At 30.7% G+C, this 23163-nt stretch overlaps 2 protein-coding genes and 5 long non-coding RNA genes across 8 annotated transcripts; 3 read left to right on the top strand and 4 right to left on the bottom strand.

The window, feature by feature from the left end:
- Positions 1–651: 651 nt before the first annotated feature.
- LOC116402422 lies at positions 652–1612 on the bottom strand. Its single transcript, XM_031881669.1, has 2 exons — positions 1479–1612; positions 652–1346 (listed from the first exon to the last, which is right to left on the bottom strand). The coding sequence occupies exons 1-2, from the start codon at positions 1507–1509 to the stop codon at positions 652–654; spliced, it is 726 nt and encodes a 241-aa protein (XP_031737529.1). The 5' UTR covers positions 1510–1612.
- A 253-nt stretch (positions 1613–1865) lies between these two features.
- Positions 1866–3228, bottom strand: LOC116402541. Its single transcript, XR_004214972.1, has 4 exons — positions 3011–3228; positions 2793–2871; positions 2666–2713; positions 1866–1877 (listed from the first exon to the last, which is right to left on the bottom strand). It is a non-coding gene; the product is annotated as an uncharacterized LOC116402541 (long non-coding RNA).
- Positions 3229–3652: 424 nt separating this feature from the next.
- On the bottom strand, positions 3653–4131 carry LOC116402421. The gene has a single exon (XM_031881668.1). The coding sequence runs from the start codon at positions 4040–4042 to the stop codon at positions 3653–3655; it is 390 nt and encodes a 129-aa protein (XP_031737528.1). The 5' UTR covers positions 4043–4131.
- Positions 4132–7786: 3655 nt separating this feature from the next.
- On the top strand, positions 7787–9669 carry LOC116402872. Its single transcript, XR_004215542.1, has 3 exons — positions 7787–8717; positions 9114–9209; positions 9311–9669. It is a non-coding gene; the product is annotated as an uncharacterized LOC116402872 (long non-coding RNA).
- Positions 9670–11730: 2061 nt separating this feature from the next.
- On the top strand, positions 11731–13627 carry LOC116402627. Its single transcript, XR_004215075.1, has 3 exons — positions 11731–12015; positions 12724–12801; positions 13193–13627. It is a non-coding gene; the product is annotated as an uncharacterized LOC116402627 (long non-coding RNA).
- An 816-nt stretch (positions 13628–14443) lies between these two features.
- LOC116402638 lies at positions 14444–21801 on the top strand. Of its 2 annotated transcripts, none has more exons than XR_004215093.1 (4): positions 14444–14696; positions 20362–20436; positions 20664–20817; positions 21742–21801. It is a non-coding gene; the product is annotated as an uncharacterized LOC116402638 (long non-coding RNA). The 2 variants fall into 2 exon arrangements; XR_004215094.1 differs by having other exon boundaries at positions 20341–20436.
- Positions 15897–16841, bottom strand: LOC116402639. Its single transcript, XR_004215096.1, has 3 exons — positions 16745–16841; positions 16253–16348; positions 15897–16154 (listed from the first exon to the last, which is right to left on the bottom strand). It is a non-coding gene; the product is annotated as an uncharacterized LOC116402639 (long non-coding RNA).
- Positions 21802–23163: the final 1362 nt, after the last annotated feature.

Raw genomic sequence — 23163 nt, 5'->3', positions numbered from 1 at the left:
CTGACAAAACATAATCTAAGGGTTCCACCTCTAAGCATGCATGCGTCACAAAAAGCGATGAAATAAATGAATGAGAAGATCCCGAGTCAAACAAGGTCAAGGCAAAATGCCCTAACACTGGTAATGTACCTGTCACTACTGTGCCGGCCTTCTCTGCCTCTGATCTATTAGTGGCAAAGATTGTACCCCGCTGTGGAGGTCTCTCTCCCTGACTGCTCGATCCAGCCCCAGTAGATCTCAAGGGACACCTATCAGCCATGTGTCCCTCTTGCTTGCACTTATAACAGACTCTCGTTCCCATCAAACAACGACCCAGGTGACGTTTCCCACACGTATTGCATAATGGCTTCTCTCGAGTAGTGTCTCCTGCACCGCCAGAACTCTGCTGGAAACTGCGAAAAGGATCGCCTGGTCTCAAGTTCCTCTGAGGAACTCCTACAGTTCTCTTCTCTACTTTTCTCTTTTGACCAGACGACGATCCCTTATCAAAGCTCCTTGGCTGTATTTCATCCTTCCCAATGCTCATATCCACTGCCAGACGCAGTGCTTCAGCTTGGGTAGTGGGCTTTAGTGCTCGCACAAAGCCCCTAATTTCATCTCTCAATCCCTTGACGAACCTATCAGCTCTAGCCTGCCTCATTACTAACAAGCTCAGGGGCAAAAACGTGACAGCATATCAAACTCCTGGTCGTACTCCTCGACTGTCATATATCCTTGCTTCAACTCCAAGAATTCCTGGCTTTTGGCGTCTCTAAGGTTAGCCAAGAAAAACTTGGTATAGAAGCAGTTCTTAAACTGATCCCAGGTAATCTGCCTCACATCTCCACCTAGCATGCGCATTGTAGTCCTCCACCAGATAATGCCTCTGTCCCTCAGTAGAAAAGCAGCACACTGAACTCTGTGCTCCTCGGGACATCTCATGTAATTAAATATGGTTTCCACAGAGGACAACCACATTTCAGCTTTAGTAGGATCCTCCAGTGACCCATCAAACGTCTGAGGGTCATACTTCCGAAAGTCCCTCAAATGTTTCGCCTCAGCAGAAAGTTGGTTAGGTAATTCTTGTGCAGGAGGGGCTGCTGGTGCAGGGGGAACCACAGGTGCAGGTGGGACCGCAGGTGCCTGCTGGTTTTGAGCTATAGCTGTCATAAGTTCTGTAAACCTCTGCTCCATGTGAGCAGACAGTGCATCAAACTCAACGTGAGTCACGGGTGCAGCAGGAATTTGCTGTTCAGCTTGACCCTCAGTAGGCTGATTACGACCTGCTCCTCTACCTCGGCCTCCTGCTCCTCTACCTCGGCCTCTACGACCTCCTCTACGTACTTCTTCCCTTGGCGGCATAATTCCTATATATCCACCAACAACACTCTTTAACAAAATCTTAATCATAAACATAAGCAAGTCTTTATCGTCATGCAATCTAGTTTAATTTAGGCAAGGTCATACAAATAAACCATACATATAAGCATCAAGCATACCTGACGAGAGACGAAGGGTCGCGTTAGCCATAGGAACACAAAAACATAGACTTACATCGTAAGTCAGTCTACATAACCTAAAACTTAGGCTCTGATACCAACTGTAACGACCCAACTTTTCTGGGTAAGTCGAGGTCGTTAATTTTTTTTTGACAAAAGACTTTGGTTGATACAAATTGAAACATAAGTCAATTTAAAAACAAAACATGTCAGGCCTGATTTTCAAATATTCAAGAAAACTTAACAATAACACTATTTACAAATAAAAGTTTGTAAACTAAGTTTTAGTACATCTTAAACCTTAAAAGAAATCATAAGCGGAAGCAAAATAACACATTCCCTATGGCAATCACGCTTCCTTCCTGCCCCTCGCCGGTTTGCCACCTTTATTTCCTTTGCCTGAAAATTAAACATAAGAAGGGTGAGTATAACAATACTCAGTAAGAGACCCTCTACTGGTCTCGTCAGGGGAAAATAAATTGTTAAAGTTCTATTGGGACACCCTGTACAGTCGCAGTCTTGTGATCCCGTAGGATACATATCTCAGTCTAACGACCCGAGGGACGTACATATCAGTCTAACGCCCCGAGGGACGTACATATCAGTCAAGTGTTCTGCAGAAACACATATCAGTCAAATGCTCCCGAAGGTGCAAAATAAATTGGTGGTCCCGTGGGACACCTACAAGGTAAACATCCCAATACAACCTAACAATTTATCCCCTCATTCCATTCAATCCATCTTTCAGTTACTTCAAAACATAAAGTTCTTTCTCTCGACGTCCTAACAGTCAACTTATCTCACTTTAGTCATATGTCTGTCAATAATATACTAATACGTCAGTCAATCAAACTATACAGTCAATACACCCCTCAGTTCACCAGCACAAACCACAGTTCAGTATAATCCTCATCCAACCGAAACAAATTCACTAGTTCACATCCAAATCTTTATACAGCACAATCTATTAATATCATCATGTACACATAAGCATAATTTCAGTCATTCACATGTATACTTTCGGCAATCCACATCAATTCACACATCAATGTATATATATATGTTTCCAGTCAAATACAACATACACTAAACATTTAGTCTGCAACCAAACATGTACATCTTAATCATCATCCATACAGTCCAACACAACTCAAAACTTTAGGTGAGTCCAGTAGAAAGTCCCTTACCTCAAAGTTGGGGAAGCTCCTTAATCAACTAACGTCCTCGAAACAATCCTAAGCACAACAACACAAAATTCAATTACTTCCACGATACATATCTCACTTACTTTCCTCAACGTAAGTTCCAACTCACCGATATATTGGCGAACTGAACCCTCAACAATTCACAAATTGGTTGTGAATTTAAGGGAGCCCAACGTTACTCCCAACACCTTCAAGAACCAATTAACAAATTAGCTAAACATTCCAACCATAACACTTGAACCACTTTGAAACTAATTACCATTCATACTTAAGTTGTTACCAACAAAGCAACCTCGATAAAATTGTAAAACAGAGACAGCAGCACACCTCAACGCACGACTGTCGGAGTCGCAGCAAAAATCCTAAGTGTGGGTCGGTCAGCGGTCGGCCAAAGGAGACGTGGCGGCTGCCTCAAAATCGATCAACGATCTGACGCGGTCGGAGAGTCGCGCGGCAGTGCAGAAAACAGAGGAGAACGGAATGGGCGGCGGCTCGAAACAGAGGTTGCGCGTCAGGGCTTCACGAAGACAGAACCGGCGGAGACGGTTGCAGAACCGTGGCTTCGACGGAGACAGAACCGACTGAGACGGCTGGGCAGCGGAGAAAGAGCAACGGTTGCAACGACGAAAGGTCTTGCGGTGCAGATCTGGACGGAAAGTTACGCGGCGGCCGACGGTTACAGCGACAGTTTTGGATCGAAGAAGAAAGAAAGTGGGTTCGGCTTCGGTGAACGGAGGAAGAAACAGATGTTGCGGTTGAGTTCGGCTCGATCTGGCGGAACGGAGAGGAGAAGGGATGGTCAGCGGCTGCTTGCTGCGAACGGAAGGAGAACGCACGGGGAGGAAGGAGAAGAGAGAAAAGAAAAGAAAAAGAAAAGAAAATAAAATAAAAATGTATATATATATATATATATTTACCTTTGGGACTTTACATTCTTCCCCCCTTAAGAAACTTTCGTCCTCGAAAGTTCTAATCTTGAAATAACTCTGGATAACGAGTCCTCATCTCTTCTTCTCGCTCCCATGTCGCCTCTTCAATTCGATGATTCTGCCACAAAACCTTTACTAATGGAATGCTTCTATTACGAAGCATCTTCACCTCTCTAGCCAGAATCTCCACAGGTTGTTCTACATAGCTCAAATGCTCATCAATCTCCAAGGGTTCATAGTCTACTACATGAGATGTATCGGCCACATATTTCCTCAACATCGAAACATGGAAAACATTATGGACTGCAGAGAGTGATGGTGGTAACGCCAAGCGATACGCCACAACACCAACCCTCTCTAAGATCTCAAATGGTCCAACAAATCGAGGACTTAACTTCCCTTTCTTCTCAAAACGCATAACACCCTTCATAGGTGCTACCTTCAAGAATACCTTTTCTCCCACATCGAACTTAAGGTCTTTTCGCCGTACATCCGCATAACTCTTCTATCTACTCTGCGCTGTTTGCATACGTGCTCTAATCTTTTGAATAGCCTCATTAGTAGACCATAATGAGGTCTTCCTTGTCAATTTCAATGGTTGCACACCATAAACTAATTCACAATATTCCTTATTTTCACTTCACACAAACAACTTTATTTGGATACTGCTCAACAAAGCTGCAGTGCAAGAACACTAACCAAAAGTGACAAATTCAATTTCCTATTTCAATGAAGTCAAGTTTCCAATTTTTGAGCAATGTAAATACTGAGATCAAAATAGAAAACAAACAAGATTGTCTTTTAATTCACATATGCCACTAAATGTCCCCTTATACATACCATTTTCTTCCTGAGTAGAAATCTGTGTCTTTAAATGCAACTGAAAAAACTGGATTTCCACCACCAGTTTTATCGGTTCATGATTAGATTTTGTGTATGGTTATAATTCTTCGTTCTGCAGAAATGCAACTTATTCACCAGAAAATCCTAGAAAAAAATGGCTTCGGCTGGCAATCCAACATGACTCACTAAAGTATTCATTATATCTTGGACTCTCTCAGCCATACCCACTCATCCATGTGTTCATTAACCAAGGTTCAATAACCAAGGAAAGATTTGACATGTATCTATCATCTTATCTCAGAAATATGCAATTTATGTTTATTGTCTTATAAGATATTTAACTATTGAAGAGAAGAACTTACGTGAAGATTTTCCATGAGGCAGTGTTGTAATCATTCTCATGTCAAATGTTCAAGCCACCATTACTAGTATCATGTCTTCAGCAAAGATATAGAACAGTAATTGACCAGAGTAGTCCTTGCGTAATAATAGAGAATAGAACTCCACAATCATAGTAAACAAAAAACAAGAATTAAATAATAATGATCAAAATATTTTCAATTAACATACTTGAATGCTATTTCAATTTAATTGCTCAACATAAAACAAAACAATATGGAAAAAAATAATAACAAAAACAAGAAACCAACTCTCTCCCTTTGAAATATGAGAAGGCAGCAAAGACATGGAAACAGTTAAAACTTGGATTTTAGTGCAACACGTTCATTTCACCATTTCCCATTTTCTTCTTTACTATGTTTGCTTGTTTCACTACTACAAAAATGGGTTTACTTGACGTCAAGTATGAACTATCTTAAAGAAAAAACGTCAAGTATTAGTCTTAAAAAATATGAAGTTTTCACGAATTTTTTTTTAATTATTTTATGTTAGCTTTATTTGACAATTTTTTTTTTGTGTCAAGTATAAAGTAGATTTTACTTGACATTTTATTCGAGTTAAAAGTAGTGAACATTTACTTGACACAAAAAACATGTCAGGTATGGTTTTAAAAAAGAAAATTTTTACGTTAACTTTTATATGACATGGTTTTCGCGTCAAATATAGTGGAGATTTATTTGACAGTTTATTCGCGTCAAATATAGTGGAGATTTTACTTGACGTTTTTTTCGTGTCACGTATAGGGGACATTTACTTGACGCGAAAACAACGTCAAATATAGTTAACATTTTTTATTTAACACTTTTAAAATGTCAATTGCCAAAATGTTAAATATAAAACATTTAAAAATATGAAAATAAAAAGTATAAAAATCAACTTATTAAAATAATTTTTTAAAATCAACTTATTAAAATAATTTTTTTAAAATCAACTTATGAAAATAAATCTTTTGAAATTTTTCACTTAAATAATTTGAAATCTCTCATTAAATTAAATTTACTAAAATCTCTCGTTAAAATAAATTTGTTGAAAATTTTCCTTTAAATAAAATTATTGAAAATATTTCCTTAAATAGATTTATTAAGATATTTTAATGAAAAACTCATTAAATAAATTTATTAAAATATTTTAATAAAATATTATTAAATAAATTTTTGAAATCTTTCACTAAAACAAACTTTTACAAATTTTGACTAAAATAAATTTGTTGAAATCTTTACTTAAATTAAATTTATTAAAATCTTTCTTTTAAATAAACCTATTGAAAATATTTTATTTAAATAAATTTATTGAAACCATTTCTTTAAATAAATTTATTAAAACATTTTAATGAAAAGTTTATTAAATAAATTTATTAAAATACTTTAATAAAAAATTGTTAAATAAATTTTTTGAAATTTATCACTAAAATAATTTTTTGAATTCATTAAAATAAGTTTATTGAATCTTTCCTTTAAACAATTTTATTGAAAATATTTCATTAAATAAATTTATTAAAATATTTTATACAAAATTTATAAATAAATTTATATATTTTAATGAAATCTTTCATTAAGTAAATTTATCAAAGTATTTTGATGAAATGCTTATTTAATAAATATTAAAATATTTTAATGAAAACATTATTAAATGTATTTGTTAAAAACTTTAACGAAAATATTATGAAATAAATTTATTAAAAAAATTAATAAAAAATAATTAAATAAATTTATTGAAATCTTTCATTAAAATATTTTACCAAAACAGATTTGTTGAACTGTTTCACTAAATAAATTTATTTAAATATTTCATCAAAGAAATTCATTAAAATATTTTATTGAAATGATTATTAATGAAATTTATTGAAACATTTTAATAAATTTTAAATGGATCAACTTTTTCCATTGTTTAGTTTTTAGTTTGTAGTGTAGATTAATAATAGATCCAATTTATTGGTATATCTCCATAATTATTTACTTTTACACATCATTTATCACTACTCACATAAAAAAAATTACAAATTTTGTGACATGATTAGACAATTTGATAGACAAAAATAGGTGATATCCAGGAGATGCATATCTAAATATTGTGTTGGTAAGTGATATAATATTAAGTTCTCGCACATCAACTTGATTTTATGAAGTTTTGTTTAATAAAAAAATCATTTTATTAAAGTGAGCATATATAACTCAATTCAGTTATTTACCAAAAAAATTAAAATCAAAATAATTTAGGGTTTCTTTTTTCTTTTTTTGTTTCTTTTTATGGAAAGATTGAAGATCTTGGAAACCTAAAACATAATTTAAGAAAATTGTTTAATGATAGCGAAAATTAAGAATAAATTAATAAAAACAAATAAATTGAAACAAAAACTCACAAACCGCTCTATTTAATTTTTTTTAAATGATATAATTAAAAAAAATATTATCAAAAACTAAGAAATAAAGAAAAATAATAATAATAACAAATTGGTACAAATCATTATTTTCTAATTTTCACCCTTTCAACTTATTTTCTATTATCAATTCCTAATTTCTCCTATAAAAACCTTCTTTCCTAATTCAAAAAATATTCATCATCTCAAATCTTTATATTCTCATGATCAATCCATGGATCTTCCTCAAAAGTTAACAAAAACTCATGTAATTTTCTTTCCTTTTTAATGTTTCTTTCATTTTTTTCTATAGAAATTTTCATGTTGATTATTAAAAATGATTAGTGGGCTTTTTTTTCAACTTCCTCAATAACACTTCTTTCCTTTTATATATTGTTAAAAAAGGTATCCAATGAAAAGATGAAAAATTTATTGCTTTTCAAGTTTTAACCTTAAAACAATATATATGGAAAAAATTTATATTTATATATTGTTAAAAAAGCTTGTTTTATTTTATATTTATATATGAAAAAAAATAATTTTTTGAAAAGTTTATCAAATATATTTATTGAAATATTTTAATTAAATTTATTAAATTCATTTAATTAAAAATATCAAGTAAATATATTAAAATCTTTTATTTCCCTATTTTTAGTAATCCCTCACGTCTCCACGATGAAACCCTATTCTCATCTCCACGCTTCCACACAACACAGGCGAACGGCCACTTCTTCGAATCGACGGACGACTTCCACACAACACAGAGTGGCAAACGGCGAATGGCTTCCACACGACGAACGCTTCCACCCGGCGAACAGCTTCCACCCGGCGAACAGCTTCAACCCGTTGCGAACAGCTTCAACCCGACGAATGGCTTCCACGCAGCGAACAACTTCCACAGTGAACGGCTTCCACGACTGCGAACATCTTCCGCACGGCGAACTGCTTCCGCGTTCAAAGGTTTTTATGCTCCTCATTCTTATTGTATTTAACATTTTTCAATGAATAATGCTCCCTTGAATTTGATTTATATCTTGTAATTAAGGATGATATTGTAAACCCAAAGTGAGAAACACACAAAGAGAAGAAAATTGAGAATGACTCTTGTATATTTATATTTATTTGTGTTATATGTTTATGTTGTTTATGTTCAAATTCGTAAACAAATGGTATAATCTAATTGACAAATAGAGAAGACCATCATTTTTCTTTATTGTTGTTTTTTTACAGGAATGAGTAATGAAAAATTAAGGGTGACTCTTGGATGTTTTAGACCGTAATTAATTTGTTGTCGTTATGGTTATAATTATCATATTGATTTGTTTATAGTAATGAGTAATGAATTGGTATATTTACTCTTGGTAAGATTCATACTTTTGAATGCCATTTTTTTTTATAGTAATGAGTAATGAATTGATCTTGTGTGCATCATCATATCCCAATTACACATGCATCTTGGAAGCTGGTGCCGACTGAGTTGAAAGAAAAAGTATACAATATGATTGAGGTATGTAATCATCCTTCTCATTTGGAAATCATGCAAATACTACACATTTATTGTATATTTTGAGTCATACTATCTTGTGGTTATCCTGTAGCCTTGGTAGCCCCATAGCCTGTATATTTTTAGTCATACTATCTTGTGGTTATCCTGTAGCCTTGGTAGCCCCATAGCCTTGGTCTTGTGGCTATCCTGTAGCCTTGGTAGCCCCGTAGCATTGGTAGCCAATCATGTATATATTACACAATTATTGTATATTTTAAGTTGTATTATGTGTGGCTATCCTGCTATGGTAGCCAATCATGCATATATTGGTAAATGTAAATATATTTATAAAATAATTTTTATTTTAATCTAGCACATAATATAATATATATGCATTGTTAATTGGTTGTGTTATAGTGTTCTTTACAAGTAGGTACGGTTGAATGTGGATATTATGACATGAGATACATGCAAGAAATTGTGACTAAGGACACAAACATTATCACTGGTGCGGTATGTTTTTAAACTATTTACATTGTAAAGTTATAGATAGTATATTATGACTAACTCAAATATTTTACAAAGTGTATTCTACTACTTTTTATGTTTTATAGATTGATACAAGAAGCCCATACACACAGCTTGAATTGGATAGACGAGGGGAGTGGGCTGGATTTTTAGCTCGGTACATATGATAGACACACCTAGATATGATCATGTTAATTTTGTAAATGGCTAAGATATGGGAATGCTCATAACCTTTTTTGTGGAAACGTTTTGTTCATAGCCATTATGAGGGCAAAAGATATATGGGGATAGGCTTCAATTTTGATTATATAAGACAACTATTATCATTTAATATTTTGGAATAGGACACATATAGGAAATTTTAGTTGGCTATATTGGATTGGAATTGTGTAATTGTTGATGACATTGTTGAGAATAATGAAATTATTGTTGGTTTACATATTATACTAAATTTTTTGTCCTTTTTTTTGTTGTGTAATTGTTCGTTGGAGAATTTGTTTTGTTTACGGATATGTCTTATTGAAGTAAATGTATGTAATGCAGGAAATAAAAAATGAAAAAAGAAAAATTTAGTATATTTAATATATTAATAAATGGTATAAATGACATTAAATACATGTCACATATACTATCTTATTTGAGTCAAATATACCATTTTACTTGATGGATATATAGTGTCAACTATAAAATTTTACTTGACATATACATAATGTCAAATATACTATCTCACTTGACAGGTAAATAGAGTCAAATATATATCTTACTCGACTTGTAAATAGTGTCAAGTATACTATCTCACTTGACAGGTAAATAGAGTCAAGTATATAATTTACTCGACGTGTAAATATTGTCAAGTATACTATCTTACTTGACACAAAAATGATGTCAAGCAATAGAGTACTTGACGTTTTTTTAGTGTCAAGTAATAGAACTATACTTGACAGTCGATTACTTGACGCTTTTTAAAACGTCAAGTATAGATTTACATGACACTGTATTAATGTCAAGTAATTCAATTTTTGTAGTAGTGATACCATTACAGAAAATCAAGCACATTTCAGCTTTAAAATTATTGTAAACATATATGGTTTAATTTAAAATTAGAAACAATTGAAAATCTTCTTAGGAGCAGTTCCAGTAGCTCTGTGTTTGGCAGCAATTTCCTCTGCCTTTGCCTTTAGCTTTTCTTCTCCATGCTTTGCTTCAATTAACAACCTTATTTTCTTATGTTGTTTTGTGTATCAATGCTATTTTGTTCTTCATTTTCTCTATATACTCACCCTTCTTCTTCTCAAATTTTTCATGCTCTCATTACAAAATCAATCCAAATGAAATCGACAAAACTTTTTAGAGATTAATAAATATACAATTCAATTCAAATTTGGGTTCAAGCATTTTCTTTCACCAAAGCCCCAACATTGAAGTTCCAAATTCGGGTTGATAGTTCAAATAGATCTGAAAATTCAACCATGAAAAGTTAGTGAGTAAATACCAAACTCAAGGCAGGAAGTTTCTAATAATTACACTAGAATTGTACCAATAGGCTAACAATAATAACAAACCATTATTTAGACTGCATGAGTTGCAGCCAAATCCTTCCACTAGAGATTTGTGCAATTAAAGCAAATGGGTTGGATTCTAAAAGTCCATTTCCAGTTCAACAGTCAAAATATGCTTAAAACAAATTGTATAAAACAAAGCCACTGTCCACATCTCTCAGGCATATTCACAAACACCTTCCATACGCAAATGGTGGAGTTTACATATTACACTTGCTAAAAAGTATTTTTACATTTACGTATTACTCTTGCTAAAAAGTATTTTTAGTAAAATATAAAATAAAACATAAAATGTTTTACTTCTACCTTTTTGTTCTCCCGCAAAGTGAAAATAGTGAAAATAGCAAAAAAAAAAAAAAAAAAAAAAAAGAACCCCCAAAATTTCAATAATAAAAAATGTAGAGAACATTTTATGATATTCTCAACATTAATAGATAAACAAACAATTTTCAAAAGAACATGTAATTAAAAATCAAAATAAAATGGAAAAACTTAAAATAAGAAAGAGTCTTGAGTATATAAAAGTAAGTACTAACCTTTATATAGCGAAGAAGTCGAAATGCCAAAAGTTAATTAATTTAAGAGTGTAAAGACAAAAATAAAGCAAAATTAACACCAATGCCAAAAATTAAGTATTCTAAAAATACTAAAATAGAAGGATTGAAGCAAAATTTGAAGTTAAAGAAATTCAATTAGACCCCACAAATTGCACTACAAGAAAAATGACATTCTATGACATTTGTATACAATCCAAATTAAAAGAAGAACAAAAAAACTGTCACAAATTGTCAAAATGCCCATTTTTGGCGGGAAAAGATGGAAATTTTCGGATTGGCCAAATTTATGACAGTTTTTTAATGTCATAAATCTATGACATTTTTTAACTGCATTAAATAGTAATAATAAAATAAAATTTATTTTTTTTAAGTTAAAAGAATGGAAAGAAAGAAAGTAAAGGAAAGCCCCTAAATTTCGAAAACCCTCCCCCTCACTGCAATCTTTCTCAATCTCTCCACTGCCAGCGTCGGTGGCTTCTGCGACTGAGCGCTGACCAGCCAAACGCACCGCTACCACCTCTCATCGGCGTCTTCTCCCTCACTCTCAGGTTTTCTTTTCCCGTCACGCGTCCGTGGCTCCATTTCGACTTCATCCTATTTTTACATTAGATTCAGGTTTTGAAGGATTTTATCGTGTTGTCCAGCAAATGTTAATTACATTTTGGGGAATTTCCAGTAAGTATCAAAAAAAATTCTGTCCTTTCGAAATTCACTGCAAATTGCTGAAAATTAGGTTTTAATATCTGAAATTTCATTATGCCTAGGTTTGAATTGTGTTAAATTAAAGGTTTTAGAGAAGTTTTGGATAAAAAATAGGTTGGGCAAATTTTTTAATGTTTGATGGGAATTCTCATTGCCTAAATCCCAAATTGCGAAATGGATGAAATTTTGATTTCCAATTCCACTTTGTCTTTGGTTGTTTGTTGAATGCAATTTACTCTCCAATGGCTTCATAACCCATCTCCTATATGTTGGATTCCATGCGAATGAGTCAATGTGATATATTGATGGTTCTTTTTATGAAAAACATCCCTCATAGTTTTGATTTTATAGGAGATATGTGTTTGTTTTGTCTACCATCATATTCATCATATTCAATATTGTTGTTTACGATCATTTTTCTAATGTGAATCACATTTTTTCTTTATGGTTGGTTATGTGATGAAGCATTTTGGTTGCTTACGATATGTTTGATTACAATGTGTTTGATGAAATGCCTCAATGAAGCATTTAGTTGATTTTTAATTGATTTTCGTTCGTTTGAATTAGGAAAATTCTAAGAAACGTTTTATTTTGTTGAGAAGACAAAGGGAAAAAGGAGATTGTGTTTGGTTTTGTTCTCTATTAAGTTGATCAACTTCTTCATCGGTATGTATTTTGCAGGTCAGACGACCTACGGGGATTATTTGTGCAATTTGGTCCTCTTAAGGACACTTATTTGTCACGAGATTATTATTCTGGGTAGGGTACTTTGGAAGATTGTTATATTGATTTTGTAAGCATTTGGTGTGTATATGCATGTCTGGATTTTTTTTTTCTGGACGTTAACTCATTTAGTCCTTTAGTTTTGGACGTATCTGATCTACTTTACATATTTGTAAATATGTTTTTATTGATGGTTGGTCCTATAGTGATTGCTTAATGGTTTGAAAATGGTCCTATGTTTTCAATTATTTTGTTTTCCAATAATAACATACAATCTGTTTATGGACTTTGGTTGTTTTTATTGAAAGTGATAATGTTTGAAGACAACCAATGAAGTAATAAGAGTATCTTGTAGAATACAAGAAGCATGAATTTTTTTTGTGTGTTGATGACATTCAAGTTCTGATGACTTAATGTTTACGTGTAGATTCAGTCGAAGTTGGGTTACAGTACATTGAGAAGTTCAAGTCTTGAAGAATTTCATCTCAATTTTTTCTTAGCCACTCAAAAGGTTAGCATGGTGATGTTAATATTCTCTTGTTAGAGCTCTCTATCGATGTTTCTGTCACTCTCAATCGATAGATTAATGATCAATGATGCCACTAGTTTAAGTGGCATTTTGGAAAAACATGCTAAGTTTTTTTTTTTAATAAGATTCTTTGTAAATATTAAATATTAGGGGTGGGTGTGGAAATGGATGGAGAGATTGGAGAATGAAATCTGTCCTTTTTTTTTTTTTTTTTGGAGAGAGGGGATTTTCAAGATGAGCGTATATCAAAAGACGAATGAGATATTTAAAAAAAGAGTTGTAAACTCTTTAGGATTGTATGAAGGAAAGAAACAGATAAACGATATATTATTATTTATGAATGTATTTGAAATGCTAATGATGTTGTGTGATTGTGTTTGTCCCGATATAGGATGTTTGAGTCACACAACAAGCCTTGAATTATGTTATTCAATACTTCTTCTGTGCGTATCATTAATTTTTAAGATTATATGACAACAAGTATTCTTTATTATTTTCGTAAAAATATCATTACCTATTCATTGATTTCTGAATTTTTTATAGTTAATTTGCATTATTTAGTAGATTTATGGCAAGGAATTGGAAAAGGTTTTCTTTCACTTGATTTGTTCCTTGAATGTTGTTTTGAGTGAGTGGGTAAATTACAAATATATAGACTTAGTGGGGTGGAGTAGAGAAAGGGGAGAGTGAATTTGTCTTTTATTTATATTATTTTAATGTAGATATGGTTCATTAATGCTAATTTGTTTGTAGTTTGTTACTCCTTTGAACTAATTGATTTCATTGGTTCAAGGAAGTAGATTTTCAAATTGAAAATTGTGGGTTCCAATCTACATAAGTAATTTCCATGTTTGCACAGTAGGATAATTATTGGTGTTCATTGGATTATAAGATATGCTATTATTCAGGATCTAGTTTCAGATTCTTATTTTTTTTAGGATCTAGTTGTGGGTATTGATGTGCTTAATCTTCATGAGATTTTGTTTACTGCATGTTCCTAACTTCATGTTATGTTACTCTTTGTCCAAAATTCTATCTACTTTGTTGATGTTAGTTCTTTTCTCCTATTTGCAGTGGGGAATCTATGTTACTAGTTTGTGATAAGAGATTGTTGCTTCTTTTTGAGAAAGTTAATTTCAGAAAAATACAATCTTTTGCTTCCTCCTTAAAGAGCTCAATGGAATTTTCTTTTGTTTCCAAATTTATTTTATATTTCTCAGCCCTTGGGTTAATAATTCTAAAATTCTGATTGATACTGAAGAGTTGAATAGGGAGCTCAATGGAATTTAACCCCTTTGATGCTATTATTTGCTTTATATATGTGTTTTTCTGGATGGAACGCATTGGGTCATGGGAGAACAACAAGAAAGCAGCTCTTGAGGCTGAACTAAAACAAATTGAGGTAATTAGAAAACAAAATATATGTAATGTGTTTAAGTTTTATTTGTATAGTATGTAGATGCTATTTACGATTTTAGTTCTAGATTTTAGAAAAATTCATTAAATATAAACTCACAACCTCAGTGAAGATTCCAAAATCTGTAATTCGATATTTCTCTTCATTGACGGAACTGCTCTTTACAACTATGTTTTTTTTTCTTTTTTGTCGATTTCATTTGGATTGATTTTGTAATTGAGAGCATGAAAAATTTGAGAAGAAGAAGGGTGAGTATATAGAGAAAATGAAGAACAAAATAGCATTGATACACAAAACAACATAAGAAAATAAGGTTGTTAATTGAAGCAAAGCATGGAGAAGAAAAGCTAAAGGCAAAGGCAGAGGAAATTGCTGCCAAACACAGAGCTACTGGAACTGCTCCTAAGAAGATTTTCAATTGTTTCTAATTTTAAATTAAACCATATATGTTTACAATAATTTTAAAGCTGAAATGTGCTTGATTTTCTGTAATGGTATCACTACTACAAAAATTGAATTACTTGACATTAATACAGTGTCATGTAAATCTATACTTGACGTTTTAAAAAGCGTCAAGTAATCGACTGTCAAGTATAGTTCTATTACTTGACACTAAAAAAACGTCAAGTACTCTATTGCTTGACATCATTTTTGTGTCAAGTAAGATAGTATACTTGACAATATTTACACGTCGAGTAAATTATATACTTGACTCTATTTACCTGTCAAGTGAGATAGTATACTTGACACTATTTACAAGTCGAGTAAGATATATATTTGACTCTATTTACCTGTCAAGTGAGATAGTATATTTGACATTATGTATATGTCAAGTAAAATTTTATAGTTGACACTATATATCCATCAAGTAAAATGGTATATTTGACTCAAATAAGATAGTATATGTGACATGTATTTAATGTCATTTATACCATTTATTAATATATTAAATATACTAAATTTTTCTTTTTTCATTTTTTATTTCCTGCATTACATACATTTACTTCAATAAGACATATCCGTAAACAAAACAAATTCTCCAACGAACAATTACACAACAAAAAAAAGGACAAAAAATTTAGTATAATATGTAAACCAACAATAATTTCATTATTCTCAACAATGTCATCAACAATTACACAATTCCAATCCAATATAGCCAACTAAAAATTTCCTATATGTGTCCTATTCCAAAATATTAAATGATAATAGTTGTCTTATATAATCAAAATTGAAGCCTATCCCCATATATCTTTTGCCCTCATAATGGCTATGAACAAAACGTTTCCACAAAAAAGGTTATGAGCATTCCCATATCTTAGCCATTTACAAAATTAACATGATCATATCTAGGTGTGTCTATCATATGTACCGAGCTAAAAATCCAGCCCACTCCCCTCGTCTATCCAATTCAAGCTGTGTGTATGGGCTTCTTGTATCAATCTATAAAACATAAAAAGTAGAATACACTTTGTAAAATATTTGAGTTAGTCATAATATACTATCTATAACTTTACAATGTAAATAGTTTAAAAACATACCGCACCAGTGATAATGTTTGTGTCCTTAGTCACAATTTCTTGCATGTATCTCATGTCATAATATCCACATTCAACCGTACCTACTTGTAAAGAACACTATAACACAACCAATTAACAATGCATATATATTATATTATGTGCTAGATTAAAATAAAAATTATTTTATAAATATATTTACATTTACCAATATATGCATGATTGGCTACCATAGCAGGATAGCCACACATAATACAACTTAAAATATACAATAATTGTGTAATATATACATGATTGGCTACCAATGCTACGGGGCTACCAAGGCTACAGGATAGCCACAAGACCAAGGCTATGGGGCTACCAAGGCTACAGGATAACCACAAGATAGTATGACTAAAAATATACAGGCTATGGGGCTACCAAGGCTACAGGATAACCACAAGATAATATGACTCAAAATATACAATAAATGTGTAGTATTTGCATGATTTCCAAATGAGAAGGATGATTACATACCTCAATCATATTGTATACTTTTTCTTTCAACTCAGTCGGCACCAGCTTCCAAGATGCATGTGTAATTGGGATATGATGATGCACACAAGATCAATTCATTACTCATTACTATAAAAAAAAATGGCATTCAAAAGTATGAATCTTACCAAGAGTAAATATACCAATTCATTACTCATTACTATAAACAAATCAATATGATAATTATAACCATAACGACAACAAAATTAATTACGGTCTAAAAACATCCAAGAGTCACCCTTAATTTTTCATTACTCATTCCTGTAAAAAACAACAATAAAGAAAAATGATGGTCTTCTCTATTTGTCAATTAGATTATACCATTTGTTTACGAATTTGAACATAAACAACATAAACATATAACACAAATAAATATAAATATACAAGAGTCATTCTCAATTTTCTTCTCTTTGTGTGTTTCTCACTTTGGGTTTACAATATCATCCTTAATTACAAGATATAAATCAAATTCAAGGGAGCATTATTCATTGAAAAATGTTAAATACAATAAGAATGAGGAGCATAAAAAACCTTTGAACGCGGAAGCAGTTCGCCGTGCGGAAGATGTTCGCAGTCGTGGAAGCCGTTCACTGTGGAAGTTGTTCGCTGCGTGGAAGCCATTCGTCGGGTTGAAGCTGTTCGCAACGGGTTGAAGCTGTTCGCCGGGTGGAAGCTGTTCGCCGGGTGGAAGCGTTCGTCGTGTGGAAGCCATTCGCCGTTTGCCACTCTGTGTTGTGTGGAAGTCGTCCGTCGATTCGAAGAAGTGGCCGTTCGCCTGTGTTGTGTGGAAGCGTGGAGATGAGAATAGGGTTTCATCGTGGAGACGTGAGGGATTACTAAAAATAGGGAAATAAAAGATTTTAATATATTTACTTGATATTTTTAATTAAATGAATTTAATAAATTTAATTAAAATATTTCAATAAATATATTTGATAAACTTTTCAAAAAATTATTTTTTTTCATATATAAATATAAAATAAAACAAGCTTTTTTAACAATATATAAATATAAATTTTTTCCATATATATTGTTTTAAGGTTAAAACTTGAAAAGCAATAAATTTTTCATCTTTTCATTGGATACCTTTTTTAACAATATATAAAAGGAAAGAAGTGTTATTGAGGAAGTTGAAAAAAAAGCCCACTAATCATTTTTAATAATCAACATGAAAATTTCTATAGAAAAAAATGAAAGAAACATTAAAAAGGAAAGAAAATTACATGAGTTTTTGTTAACTTTTGAGGAAGATCCATGGATTGATCATGAGAATATAAAGATTTGAGATGATGAATATTTTTGAATTAGGAAAGAAGGTTTTTATAGGAGAAATTAGGAATTGATAATAGAAAATAAGTTGAAAGGGTGAAAATTAGAAAATAATAGATTTGTACCAATTTGTTATTATTATTATTTTTCTTTATTTCTTAGTTTTTGATAATATTTTTTTTAATTATATCATTTAAAAAAAATTAAATAGAGCGGTTTGTGAGTTTTTGTTTCAATTTATTTGTTTTTATTAATTTATTCTTAATTTTCGCTATCATTAAACAATTTTCTTAAATTATGTTTTAGGTTTCCAAGATCTTCAATCTTTCCATAAAAAGAAACAAAAAAAGAAAAAAGAAACCTTAAATTATTTTGATTTTAATTTTTTGGTAAATAACTGAATTGAGTTATATATGCTCACTTTAATAAAATGATTTTTTTATTAAACAAAACTTCATAAAATCAAGTTGATGTGCGAGAACTTAATATTATATCACTTACCAACACAATATTTAGATATGCATCTCCTGGATATCACCTATTTTTGTCTATCAAATTGTCTAATCATGTCACAAAATTTGTAATTTTTTTTATGTGAGTAGTGATAAATGATGTGTAAAAGTAAATAATTATGGAGATATACCAATAAATTGGATCTATTATTAATCTACACTACAAACTAAAAACTAAACAATGGAAAAAGTTGATCCATTTAAAATTTATTAAAATGTTTCAATAAATTTCATTAATAATCATTTCAATAAAATATTTTAATGAATTTCTTTGATGAAATATTGAAATAAATTTATTTAGTGAAACAGTTCAACAAATCTGTTTTGGTAAAATATTTTAATGAAAGATTTCAATAAATTTATTTAATTATTTTTTATTAATTTTTTTAATAAATTTATTTCATAATATTTTCGTTAAAGTTTTTAACCAATACATTTAATAATGTTTTCATTAAAATATTTTAATATTTATTAAATAAGCATTTCATCAAAATACTTTGATAAATTTACTTAATGAAAGATTTCATTAAAATATATAAATTTATTTATAAATTTTGTATAAAATATTTTAATAAATTTATTTAATGAAATATTTTCAATAAAATTGTTTAAAGGAAAGATTCAATAAACTTATTTTAATGAATTCAAAAAATTATTTTAGTGATAAATTTCAAAAAATTTATTTAACAATTTTTTATTAAAGTATTTTAATAAATTTATTTAATAAACTTTTCATTAAAATGTTTTAATAAATTTATTTAAAGAAATGGTTTCAATAAATTTATTTAAATAAAATATTTTCAATAGGTTTATTTAAAAGAAAGATTTTAATAAATTTAATTTAAGTAAAGATTTCAACAAATTTATTTTAGTCAAAATTTGTAAAAGTTTGTTTTAGTGAAAGATTTCAAAAATTTATTTAATAATATTTTATTAAAATATTTTAATAAATTTATTTAATGAGTTTTTCATTAAAATATCTTAATAAATCTATTTAAGGAAATATTTTCAATAATTTTATTTAAAGGAAAATTTTCAACAAATTTATTTTAACGAGAGATTTTAGTAAATTTAATTTAATGAGAGATTTCAAATTATTTAAGTGAAAAATTTCAAAAGATTTATTTTCATAAGTTGATTTTAAAAAAAATTATTTTAATAAGTTGATTTTTAAAAAATTATTTTAATAAGTTGATTTTTATACTTTTTATTTTCATATTTTTAAATGTTTTATATTTAAACATTTTGGCAATTGACATTTTAAAAGTGTTAAATAAAAAATGTTAACTATATTTGACGTTGTTTTCGCGTCAAGTAAATGTCCCTATACGTGACACGAAAAAAACGTCAAGTAAAATCTCCACTATATTTTGACTGCGAATAAACTGTCAAATAAATCTCCACTATATTTGACGCGAAAACCATGTCATATAAAAGTTAACGTAAAAATTTTCTTTTTTAAAACCATTACCTGACATGTTTTTTGTGTCAAGTAAATGTTCACTACTTTTAACTCGAATAAAATGTCAAGTAAAATCTACTTTATACTTGACACAAAAAAAAAATGTCAAATAAAGCTAACATAAAATAATTAAAAAAAATTCGTGAAAACTTCATATTTTTTAAGACTATACTTGACGTTTTTTCTTTAAGATAGTTCATACTTGACGTCAAGTAAACCCATTTTTGTAGTAGTGTATGCTCTTGTTTCCATTTCTTATTGACTTGTTAAAAGTTAAGATGTTCAAAAAGCTAACCACAAAAGTTCTTATATTAGATATTTTTTATCTCTGACAGACTATCGGTTCCAATTTGTAGGAACGGTGTATTTAGGTACTTTAGAACCTCAACTACCTTCAAGTAGATTGTACATTGTAAGGAAATCATAGTAAGGTATCCATAAACAATATTCATCTCTATACATTGAATCTAGGAGAAGAATTTTGTGCATGTCATCATACTCGGGGTGTATAAAGATTCAGAATTCATTTAGAAGTTTTAGTTTTCTTATTGTAAACATATTACGTTGCATATCTACATTTGTGCTTCTTATTTTGCATGATCTTAAACGTCCAAATCCAATCACTAAAGTCCGATTACATGATGAAAATGTGATTCAGCCTTCAGATGTATGATCATAGAGAATTGGCAAGCATCCAATAGAAATGGAGCACGTCAGATAATAAAGGTATATATCTTATGAAGGCTAGCAACTCAAGAGGATACCTCTAACATATAAAGAAGATAAGAACAATCTAACGATATAGTTAACAGGTAATATTTATTTCAAAGTATATACTCTTACAACTTTAGTTTGTTGAAGTTATTGGCTTTCCATTTTTCACTCTTTGATGATTTGTCATTATTCAATTTTAGTGGTTATATATGCTAAAACAAACTATTGAATTGTTGCTTTACGAAACAAGATAAATACTTGAAAACAACCTATCGATACCAACAATATACCTGCTAGGATGCTACAATTTTGTTTTTTTATCATGAATAGTATGCTTATAGTGGTTGACTATTGCTACTTGTGTAAATTGCCATGGGTGTTATGTCTGTACTTATTGCTATTGCTAAATTGGTACTTGTGTAAATTGTCATGGATTTTATGTCGGTACTCATTGGTAGAGCTTTTTTTTTATAAGAAACTAGGAGACCTTTAAATTCTGTCAAGCCATAAATGATACAAGTTGTTCTAGTTTCATTTTCCTAGTACCTTAATATTTCTTGGCTTCATTAACTGAAGTGGATTGCACATGAAAACTGTCTTCTTTCTGATATTTGTAGATTTGAAAGTGTTTGACTCCTTAAGATGGAAACTTTTTGGTTCTTGTTGGATAACGTTTCTTCCAACCTTAGTGACAGTGAACTACTAATGGATTCTTAAGTTTCATTCATCTCGATTATTACTTATGATTACTTATTCAAGAATTTTCTTGTTGATTACTTATTTATATCCAGCTAAGTTTTCTAAAGAGTAATGATACAAGAGTTGTAATTTGTAAAAAGTTCCAATATGGTAGACCAAGTGGATGTTAAGTTGATGTTGTTATTCTACATGTGTGCTCTGCTATGTAGTTGTTTATCTTATCGACGTATGTAGTGATAGGTAATTCTCAATGTTGAAATTTTCTATAAGAGTTGTACTCTCTTGTTCTATGATGGATGCTTATATTCATGTTGTCTTCGTAGGTTCAACTGGAGTCGACAACTTCATGAGTTTACTTTCAAAGAACATTTTCAGAGACAAACATTCTCGGTTGGTCGTTTATGCTTTAGCAGAAAATCTTGTTATATGTATTCTGATGCTATTTAAAATATTTTTTGATTAAGGGCTGAGATTCTGTACTTGTAAATTGTTGGAACTTGATTGGAAATGTACGAATATTATAAATTGTATTATAGCGTATATATATTAAATTGTTGGCTAATTTTTTCTATATGGGTGTCAATATTATAAATTCAAAATTGTCAAATTGTCAGCTACATTATTGTCATTCAAATGGTTCGTGTAATGGCGGAGTGGCAAGGAGAACAGGAAAAAACTGTACTAATCGAGTAATTTGCAACAGGAAAAACATGTCGTAATATATGAATTTTTAACAGTTATTAATTGTTGTGAATACGAAAACAATGACAGTTTTTTTACAAAAATTAATTGTCACGATTGCCCTATCTTTGACAGAAAAATAATGTCATCAGTAGCAAAACAATGACATTTTTTAAAAAAAATTTGTCGCAATTGACATATTCGTGACATTTAAAACATGTCACAATAAACGAATTCATGACATTTATTTAACTGTTCTTAATACATAAATGATGATAGTTATTTATTGTCATAAAATAAAATATTACAGTTATTTGATGTCGTAGAATGCTAACTAACGACATTTATGTTATGTAATGAAATAACTTATGGAGACAGTTTTTGAAAAATGTCATGGAAGGACTTTCCATAACTCCCGCTTCTATCACTGAAAATAATTGTCATGGATTTTGTTCACGACAATAAATAACTGTCGTCGTAGACCATTTTTCTTGTAGTGTGTTGATAAATAAAGGTCTACTGTGTCTACTACCATCAACAAATACTTACCTTTAGGCTCCTCCTAAGTTAGAGTTAGAGAACTCTTGCTCAGCTAAGGATGAAGTTATTAGGCTCCCCTAAACACCAAAGAACAATCTTCTCATGAAAAAATGCACAGTAGAAAAACAAACAAAACACATCACCAAATAGTATTATATAAAATTAAGACAAGGGGAGGTGTCATATAATAAAAGAATATATCTTAAATCAAAATTTCCTTAAATAAACATCTCATAAACCTAAACACATGAAGGACATTTTCAGGACCTTCTCCCTTTTTGTCTTGCTTTCTCTTTCAGCTTCAAGTCTTAACATTTTTTGGTCTAATTTAAGTTAAAGATAAATCCAACATTTATTTCACATACATCACATAGGGTGTTTGTTTGCGCAAAAGTGGAAATTCAAACGAAGTTGAAAATTTAAGACCCTTACCGACGACTCATGGAGTTGAGGGAAGTAGTGACAAGAGAACAACTTTGCGAAGAGAGAGAAAGAGAAAAGGAACAAATGACTTACCGACAGAG

The sequence above is a fragment of the Cucumis sativus genome, chromosome 3 (assembly GCF_000004075.3).
Source record: "Cucumis sativus cultivar 9930 chromosome 3, Cucumber_9930_V3, whole genome shotgun sequence".
Lineage (NCBI taxonomy): Eukaryota > Viridiplantae > Streptophyta > Magnoliopsida > Cucurbitales > Cucurbitaceae > Cucumis > Cucumis sativus.
Note: the sequence above shows the minus strand (reverse complement) of the source record. Positions and strands in the feature narration are given on the sequence as shown.